Below are 9,858 nucleotides of genomic sequence, written 5' to 3' on the forward strand. Positions count from 1 at the left end.
CCACTAGCAGGACCAGCTTTGTTTCTTTTAGTTTGAATTTTGAGTTGCAATTTGTAAATTTCTTTTGATTTCATTCAGATTTTCGCTTTTGAAGCTACACTAGATGGGAAAATGTTTCAGAGAGTAAATTTAAATATGGATGGAAATCTAAATGATTAAGGACATGTTTGATAGACAATTTAAAAATAAAAAATTTGAAAATGAGGAATACGTTTGATAATGTATTTATAAACCAAAGAATTAATATAGTTATTCACTAACTATTAGGTCAAAGGGGTCGTTGCAGAAATGTCAATTAAATATCCACGTACTTGATTAATTCTGTGTTTCACTTCCCATTCTTTCATCGTGAAATCTTAGGGTACTTCTTCATCTTTGGAAAATCATTCATTCATCTATACTTCCTTCGTCGTGAAATCTTCCTTCAGTGAATTTTCTTCTTCATCTTCCAAAAATCTTCCTTCATTGCAAAATCTCCACCATCCAACATGCCTGTTTTGGATGAAAAGCTCAATGGAGATATTAACAATCTGAGATCAGTTCGAATTATGTTACATAAATGTTAAACCATTCATCTAGGGATAAAGATTCATGTATATTGTCCTTCCCAACTTGGTGTTCATATTCTTAGTAAAGTCATTAGAATTGTTAGTGTCGATGCTAGTATCTTGCAACTCATCTGCATAAATTAGTTTCTTCTTCTTACCATTTTCATCATCCACTCCATTTTTTCAATGCCTCCATTTTTTTTCCCATGGTTTAATTTTTTTGTTGTTGAAAAATGCAGTTTACTATTACCTTCTATTATTGTCATTTGATTATCTTATGTTTTCCATCTGATTCCCAATGTTTTATGTCACATAATTAGTAGTTTTTGTTTGCATCCCTTTTGATTGCCCTCTAATTACTTTTTATTTTTTGTTATACGATTAGTAATTTCTAATTGTCATATGATTATCTTCAAATTTTTTTATCACATAGTTAGTAGTTTATCATATTGTCTTATGATTGTCATTTGATTACCTTATATTTTAAGAACAGTAGTTTGTGTCATTGTTCAATTTCGACTTCAAATCATATGATTCCTATCTGATTGTCATATGATTGTTATTTGATTACCTTATAGTTAGTAGTTAGTTTTTTTTTTATCATATAATTAGTAGTTTCTGATATTGTTTTATGATTGTCATCTGATTATCTTATATTTTAGAAATAGTTGTTTGTATCATTGTTCAGCTTTGACTTCCAATCATATGGTTGCTATCCAATTGTCATATGATTGTTATTTGATTACCTTATAGTTAGTAGTTAGTTTTTTTTTTTTTTTTTTATCACATAGTTAGTAGTTTTTTATATTGTTTTATGATTGTCATCTGATTACCTTATAATTTAAGAATAGTTATTTGTATCATTGTTCAATTTTGACTTCCAATCATATGATTGTTATCTGATTGTCATATGATTGATATTTGATTATCACATGATTGTTATCTGATTATTATTATATTTCTATCTTATTACTATCTTATACTTATTTCTAATTGATTATGCAATTCAATTTTAAATAAAAGAATTTCTATATAGAATTATATGGGAATGGTGATTAGAATGAACGTTTGGTCAGAAGAGTCCTCCGACTATTTGGGTCTTGGAATCAGGTAATATCTTGAGTTTTCACTTGTAGATTTTGATGTTAGACTTTGTGTTTTTTATTGATAACATACTGAATAATATTGTATATAATTGTTATCTTATACTTTATATTAAACATTCATATTAGCACGTAGTTTTTTTTCAATAATATATTAAACTATAAAGCCACCAGGAACAAGAAGTTTTTACCAAAATTGTGTATTACGTATCTATCATTGTGATATCACATGTCTATTTCTGACATTTGTATATCACTTAGCAAGTTAGTTATTACATTAATATACCTTATTATAAAAAGGTACAACTCATTGGATCATCTAATTAGGTATCACTTAGCATTCTATCAAAATTGTGTGTATAACTTAACGGGTATATTATTAGCAATCACTTATTGGGTATCACATAGCAATCTATTACCTTGATACTAAGTAATTTATGAGGGGAGGTCATAGTATCAACCATTAAATTAAAACCTACAAAGTATATATTTGTGATTAGTATTTATTTAATGTTGATGCATCATTAATATACTCAAAGTATATATTTGTCTATCTTATACAAAAAAAAAATTGTTTGGTAATCATTTAGGCTATCTTCGGCAACAATTTATTTTCTAAAAATTAAGTAATATAATTTGGTAACAATTGCTTGATAACATTTCTCATAGTCTTCCGATTGCCTTTTGATTGTATCTTTTTTCGTCAAATTATTCATATTGTCATCTAATTGTCTTCTGGCTGCCACATGTTTACCTTATATACTTTGTCACATAATTGGACGCTTAACCATAACTACAATATACAGCAAAAATATAAAAACTAAAATAAGATATAACTCACGTTCATATATAAGTATATAATTCCAATGATGGTAATCAAATAGAAATCATATATCAATATGATAGCAATAACATGACATCATATAAAAATCACAAAGTACCATCTAATGAAAATCACATGGCAATCAAATAGCAATTACATGGAAATCAAATAGTAATCACATGACAATCAAATAGACATTATAAAGTACTTAATATCTAATGAAAATTACATGACAATCATATATATCAATCAAAGATTAATCAAATAGCAATCGCATAAAAACCAAACAAAAATCACAAAGTACTTCATGACCAACATGCTTATAACGGCTACACTTCGTGCGCTTTGCTAATTCAACCATTTAAGGAATCCTTTACTTTTGAGGTCTTCTTTCTTGACATTCAACAATCAAAGGCAGTATAATGTCATTCGCCTCTAAAATACTTCTACAGTAGAAATTAGATAGAAATCAGTCACATTGATATAACTCATATTTATGCACAAACATATAATACCAAATATGATAATCAAATATAAAGCCAAAATATGAACTAAGGAAACTTAAATAGACCCGATAGATGAATCTACACTATGCAATCTCTTCAAATCCCAACAAAATCAATAGAAAAGGAAGGCACAATCATTATAATATTATTCTTTTGGGAAACCATTAATGTAGAGATTTAACAAAGAACAATTAGATAGAAGGTAATGTAGATTTGGTTGTTACAAGACTGACACCACCCAACAAATTCTCCCTCATTTTATATGACTTGTACAAACTTCATACATGTTTTCAGGCAAGGACGAACACAAACTTAAACCAAAACTCAACCTTAAACATGTTTGACTTCAAGCTACAGTCTTGCTATATGACTTCCTTAAATCAAACACTAACTTACGCACAAAATCGATAAGGAAAAACAAGAAAAATCAATAATCTACAAAGAATCTTTAGACGAGGACGAAATTCAAGCAAAAAATCAAACACTACCGTTGAAAATAGAGAAATTGGCTTCAATAAATCTCCAGCTACGAAATCGAAAGCAATGAAATGGTCCAAAACAAAATTGCTGTTGCAAGCGCAATCTTGAATTAGAGAAGGTGAGGACAAATTTCAAACAATGAATTGAACATAAATCTTGAACATTTTAGGGTTATTGTAGAAGGTTGAAGACGCACGAAGAAATAAACACGGGAGGAGAAGATCCAGTTTCTTTTAACGTGATTTTAATTACGAGGATAGTTATGAAATTGAAAAAAAAAAATTGAAGTAAAAAAATCAAAATATCACAAACCCAATCTAAACACTAACATGAATTTAGGTATTTTAAAGATATTACCATAACTGCAATATTTTAAAAGTCGATCACATGGATGCTGAAATATAATATTAATGCAATTTTCCTAGCTTAAATATAAACTATTATCGAACTTTTATTTTTATGTTAAAACCTTTGTATAATTGTTATTTTATTACAACATACAATCTATGATACATTATATAATATATTTTTTAATTTATTATGATAACATAAGCATATTACATAATGTGGATTACCTACCGGACATGCCCTGAGTAACCACCCTATTCCCTTATCCTTGATCTAATTTGGAATTATTCCTGGATCAGCCAATGTGAGAAAATTCTAGGAGGGGCACCAGAGGTTAGCATTGGATCAAAATATACCATATAAACTATGTTTTTATTATTATTTCTCATCTCTACTAAGGATACAGGGGACAATAAACTTCTAAATATATGCTCAGATACTAACCAACTTTAACAACATAAACAAAACAACTCTTCAAACACTGAAATTCGATAAAGTGAGGAACACAAATACAGCACATACGAGAAAAGGCTACCACTACACCACAACTACTACACTTCTACTCTCCAGGTGCAGAGATACCTTGCTTCAATCTCTCCCTCTTCATCTTCTTCTTAGAAACTGGTTTCTTCTTTTTTGGTGGGAGGGTCTTCTGCGCATACATGTACAGAGCATAATTCCCAGCAAGAAAAGCCAATAGCAGCCCACCGACTACAAGCAGCACAATCAGTCCTGGATTGAATCCTCTTGCATCTGCATCCCTAATCACGTTACCCTATGAACCAAGGCCAATATTAACTGCTTATTACATGAACCACTGAACATACACAACAAGGAAAGAATTGTTTAAGGAATTCATGAGCCATTGTAAAGCCCCAGAAGGGAAGCCGATTGTTTTTCAGCAATCTCATGCATAGAGATCTTAAGTCTTAACTACACGTTTTCCAGCAAAGTTATGTGTCAACAATAACTGTATATCTGGGCAACTTGAGCGTCATAATTCAACTAGTTTAGGCATATATTCAACCAACAATAAATAAATATCTGATGTATAATGTCTTATTTCTGACTTGTGAATGCATCAGATTAAGAGGGTCGTTTCCATGATTATTCCACTTGAATACGAAGAATACTCATTCCACTATATAAGCATAAGGGTAAGGGTAAACTAGCTTTAAAACTCGAGCTAGATTAAAAATGAGATAAATTGTAGCGTCGTACTCCTAGTAGCCATTAATCTGATTCTTACTATGAAAGATGCTGAGGATACAACATCAAAGATGCATGCAACATCCTCTCACAATATCAAACAGATCAGGAAAGGAATCAATTAAACCATTATTCAATTTGAAGATCGGTCATACATGTAGGATCGAATTAACAAATTCGTGTAGCATCCCATGGTCCATTTTGAGGAAATTGCAAAAAGGTGTGCAGTTTTTTAAATCTTTTCCACCCAACAAAGAACCCACTGATCACATGCATCCATATCATCTTTGAAACATTCCAAAAAACAGCCCCATTCTTCAGGAAAATAGATCTTCGATTCCAAATTAAGAACAGACAAACTAAGAATACAAGAGAATTACCGAGCAAGGTGTGTATATAAGAAGAAACGGAACACTCAATCACCAAATGCAGTTTTATAAGGGTACTCGGAGAGCAGATCCCTAAAAAATTCAACTGCATTATTTCTACAGTCGATTGCAGAGACAATCAGACCTCGAGCGAAATTCGAAAATGAGATCAAATGCGAACGGAAAATCTCTATAATTATAGGTAAACAATCAAAGTAAACGCACTGAACCATGTCGAAATCAAAAGAAAAGGAGAAGGTGCATTAAAAGAGAACTCAGATTAGGCGGCAAACAAGGAAGAAAGAAATGAGATGGCGATACTGTGAAGGGGTGTGGAGTACCATGCGGTTGACGGCCGGCGGGACTTTGTCGCCGAAGTCGAAATCGTCTTCCATGGCTGAAATTCAGAAGCGGAGAGATCCTTTGGAAGGAGCTACTGTTATAGTTTTCTACAAAAAGATGAACTGCCGAAGCTTCGAGAAAAATACAAAAGAGCAAAGATATGAAATTGAAAATGGCGGATTGTGGATTTACGATATTTCCGCCCACGGAGTTTCAAACGACGCCGTATTTGAATTTTTGGCATTTTCTCCTATTGCTTTTTGACAAACTAGCGAATAAATAAAAGGGCCTTTTAAAATATAAAATATATTTAAAAATATAAATATTTTTAGATTTTTCGAATTTTCAATAAAATACTTAATTATATTTGGTAAATATAAACTAGACAAATATCAATTTAGTATCAATTTAAACATATTAATTTACATCTTTCTTTAATTTTTGTTTGAAAAATATGGCGCAAAACATTTAATTTCTTCAATTATAAATTATTGTGAATTGATATTTGTCTATGTAAGTTTGAAATTTGTGTCAATTATAAAAACTCAAAGGGATTAAATTTATAATTTTAAAAATTAAGGGCCGAATAGACATGCTAGATTTGCAATTTATACTAAATAAAATTTAAAAATGAAAAAAAAAAATCAAAGACTCTCGTATGAGTTTTTTTTTTCCTTTCCCCCCCTATTTTTTTGTTATTTTTCAATTAAAATAGTATGTATAGCCTATATTTTTACATTTCTTTTAAAAACAATTACTATGACTCTATTTAATTACCTTTTTATTTAAGAAAGTTCAAAGATAATATTAACATCCGAGAGAATTGATATCTTTAAACAAAAGACTAAAGTTGGAAAATTTGAGGATAAAGACTTAAAAAAAATTGAAAGTTACTACATAGATCTCTCAATCTTAAGAACTCCCATGTGTTTAGTTTAGAGCAATTATAGTTAGGTGACATCCCGAAAGACAGTTTGTGGATATAGTCTAGATGACATTTTCATGTCGAGGGATGCACGGAAATGGTTTGGATCTTGGACTTGAGACATTACATATGATTTAACCTAAAAAATATAACATCTTATCATTAGTCTTCCGTCTTATTTTGATTGTTACCATCCAATTCAAGAAAAAACAATTAAACAAGTTAAAATAAATGACATTACTCTAAAACAAAATATCCCTTCAAAATCAAACACACAAGAAAGAGTATATAAATTCAAATTGAGCTCATAATAAAACCACATCCCCCAATATAAATTTGCATAGTTTCTGATATAGTATGAAAAGGTACATATTAAACCATATTGTATATCACACAACCAAACTTCTCTCTCTCACCATTTTCTGACCTATCAAATGTTGACACGTCGACAATCCTTCCTAATCTCTCCTTCTTCATCACTGAGAGGGTTGTTCTCAGACAGCAAGAGCAATGCCCTAGCAAATTGAGCCAGAAAGTAGGTGTTATTGGAGGCCATTTGTTGGACATAAGGAAGAGTTATTGGGCTTGAGCCCAACTGCTGGTCCACTAACAAAAGGGCCTTGTGGCCCAATACGTTTTTGTAGTAATTGTTGTCCAACACCATCGGGGTTTCCAAATCGTTTCTAGCGTATTGGACTGCCTTCGGGTCTGGGTTCGGGTTCGGGCACCTTTCTTTTAGATACTCTGCGTGATCCGGATCCAAAGTTGGGTCCACGGTCGGATAGAGTCGGTTTACTAGGTTTACACAGTGGACTCGACCCACCGAGTGAGCTCCTAATACATGGAATTAAGATTAGGGTGAGATGCACTCAAGTATTGCTCAATAAAATATGTATTTTCAATCAATTTTTCAAGTTTAGGTTTAAATATATTATGTTGGTTCTACAACTTTTGATTTTTGTGATTGATTTTAGTCTTTATTTTTTTTTATCTCATTTCTTTGCATCCAAATTTTAGTACTACACTTCATTTACTAAATTTTTAAAATGTACTTAAAATGTATTATAAACATGTATTAAAGGATTTTCATTGGGGACAAATAAAGATCAAAATGGTTATTTTAAAAAAAAAATTAAGTTGAACAAAATAGACAAATTAATAAAATAAACAAGCATGGACCTAAATCAATTTTTTAGGTTATAATTTTGCAAATAGGGACCAAAACATTTTAAAAGAAGCCAAAATAAATCGATACTAATTAAAATAAACAAAATTTATAAGTAAAAGACTCAAAATAAAATTGAGGATGGACCCATACTAAATCCATCTCTACTTGTAATCAAAGCTATGATTTCAAGTTCTTGTTCAGAAAATTTATTAAAAATAAAAAAGAAAATATATAATAATTACCAAAAAATAAAAATAAAAATAAAAGGGAGATGAAATTAAACCTAGAAGAGCAACAGTAGCTTGAGCATCAATTCCAATATCTTGAAAGTGAGAAAGAACCAATGAAAGAGAGTCATTATGATTTGGAATCATTTCTTCCACTATTCCTCCATAGCTTTCTTTGGCATCTCTTCTTCCTGTTTTCATTTCCATCTCCAACCCCCCTAACTAATGACATATTAACAAATTAACAAATTAATTAACCACACCAAAATTACAATAATTTTATATTAAATTATAAACAAATAATTACCAGAACAATGGCATCTCTTGCAGCAAGAGCCATAATATCAGCACAAGAAACAGTGTTGGGGCATTCATTTTCAAGGACTTGTTTGATTTTATTAACATATTTGAGATTCCTTATCCCAAAACTTCTTGAAGACTTCATTTCTGATATAATTACACCTTCTTCCTTTTTCATCTCTAACAGAAGAGATGCATCACATGACTGTTTTCAACAATTAAAAATTAAAACAAATTATTTAATAATTTAATAAAATTTATTCATATATATATACATATACCTACCTTGACCATGCAATCATGGAAGAGATTTCTAATCCATGAAATGGCTGAGTTTCCATGTCTTTTGTATAAAGAAAAAACTTCCTCTTTGATTATATCTTCAGCTTTTGGGCAACTTTGATTGTAGTAATTTACAATAAGTTGTTGGCTTTTCCCTGTATATGTGTAATCAATTTAGAGTTTGTTTGGATCAATCAAACTCGGATAAATATTAATAAAAAGCAAAATTAGTATATACCAAAATTGAAAAGGAAGAGGAAGGATAATAGAAGAAACACAAATTTTAAGCTCCCAAGAGACATCTTTACTAATGATTTCTTTTTGTTTTGGTGCATTAACCAAATGCTAGGCTCTTTGCTATATATAGTGAGAAAGAGAGATCTTTGTGAGAGGGTTTGCTCTTTTGAAAAAGGTAGAAATGAAAATTATTTTTTAATGTTGCATGTGTCTATTTAGTTGAACTTACAAACTTTTTTGGGCTAAGTTATGATTTTAATTTTTTTATAAACCTAAGTAAAGTATAGATTACTTCTAAATTTGTTAGCTATGTGTTGGTTAATAAGAGTGATTTCAAAACAATTCAAACATTCAAAAGATCTCATAAGATAGGAGCTAAATTATATTTAAATTTTCTTAATATCTTTTAAAGGTAAATATTTTGAGTTAACAATATTTGTAAAATAAATATATAATTTAATAACAATCCATAAAATTTAAATTGTGAGATACGAGCTTAAATGGATAAATCTAACGAAATCAAGTAGATTGCATCAATTTGATTTTTTTTTTTTAGAAAAATCTATTTATACGTGAATCAATTTAAACCCTTCATTAATATTCTATTTATTAATTTAAGTGATTTTTTCTTCTCATTCACCTTTTATATATATATATATACATATTCATTCTTCTCGTGGGACTCCCCTAGCTAATAGGGTAGGATTCCCTATTTAGGTGAAAAAAAAATTATCCGAAGGCTAAACGAGGATAGAGAATGCATTCTCTGTTCCCATCTCGTTTCATGCCCCCACCTTGTTAGCTTCTTTTATTTATTTATTTATTATGATAATTTAATATTATATTAATATTATTATTATATAAATATTATATTTAAATTTCAAGTTTTATTTTTTGATGGTCAAGATAATGAATATGTTTGAATTCAACATTTAAAATTAAATTTTATATTTAATCATTTACTTCTACTAAAAAAATTGAGTTTTTTTTAT

The 9,858-nt window shown here is 29.8% G+C and overlaps 2 protein-coding genes across 2 annotated transcripts; both read right to left on the reverse strand.

The window, feature by feature from the left end:
• Nucleotides 1-4,161: 4,161 nt before the first annotated feature.
• Nucleotides 4,162-5,797, reverse strand: LOC120072892 (DNA-binding protein S1FA-like). Its single transcript, XM_039025423.2, has 2 exons — nucleotides 5,727-5,797; nucleotides 4,162-4,583 (listed from the first exon to the last, which is right to left on the reverse strand). Exons 1-2 carry the CDS (start codon nucleotides 5,778-5,780, stop codon nucleotides 4,368-4,370), a joined length of 270 nt encoding a protein of 89 aa, XP_038881351.1. The 5' UTR covers nucleotides 5,781-5,797; the 3' UTR covers nucleotides 4,162-4,367.
• A 1,114-nt stretch (nucleotides 5,798-6,911) lies between these two features.
• LOC120074223 (peroxidase 21-like) lies at nucleotides 6,912-9,243 on the reverse strand. The gene is made up of 5 exons (XM_039027277.2): nucleotides 8,868-9,243; nucleotides 8,633-8,784; nucleotides 8,355-8,552; nucleotides 8,104-8,269; nucleotides 6,912-7,486 (listed from the first exon to the last, which is right to left on the reverse strand). The coding sequence occupies exons 1-5, from the start codon at nucleotides 8,962-8,964 to the stop codon at nucleotides 7,083-7,085; spliced, it is 1,017 nt and encodes a 338-aa protein (XP_038883205.1). The 5' UTR covers nucleotides 8,965-9,243; the 3' UTR covers nucleotides 6,912-7,082.
• Nucleotides 9,244-9,858: the final 615 nt, after the last annotated feature.

This window comes from Benincasa hispida, chromosome 3, assembly GCF_027475165.1.
Source record: "Benincasa hispida cultivar pf3 chromosome 3, pf3_genome.v1.1, whole genome shotgun sequence".
Classification (NCBI taxonomy): Eukaryota; Viridiplantae; Streptophyta; class Magnoliopsida; order Cucurbitales; family Cucurbitaceae; genus Benincasa; species Benincasa hispida.

Bases quoted from the DNA above. Each gene is read 5' to 3' on its own strand.
- LOC120072892 (XM_039025423.2), bottom strand. From the start codon at position 5,780: ATGGAAGACGATTTCGACTTCGGCGACAAAGTCCCGCCGGCCGTCAAC. The intron at 4,584-5,726 runs GTACTCCACACC...CTTGGTTCATAG, and splicing joins CGCCGGCCGTCAACCGCATG to GGTAACGTGATTAGGGATGC.
- LOC120074223 (XM_039027277.2), bottom strand. From the start codon at position 8,964: ATGCACCAAAACAAAAAGAAATCATTAGTAAAGATGTCTCTTGGGAGC. The intron at 8,270-8,354 runs GTAATTATTTGT...ATATGTCATTAG, and splicing joins CAAGAGATGCCATTGTTCTG to TTAGGGGGGTTGGAGATGGA. The intron at 7,487-8,103 runs GTTTAATTTCAT...TCCATGTATTAG, and splicing joins AGCTACTGTTGCTCTTCTAG to GAGCTCACTCGGTGGGTCGA.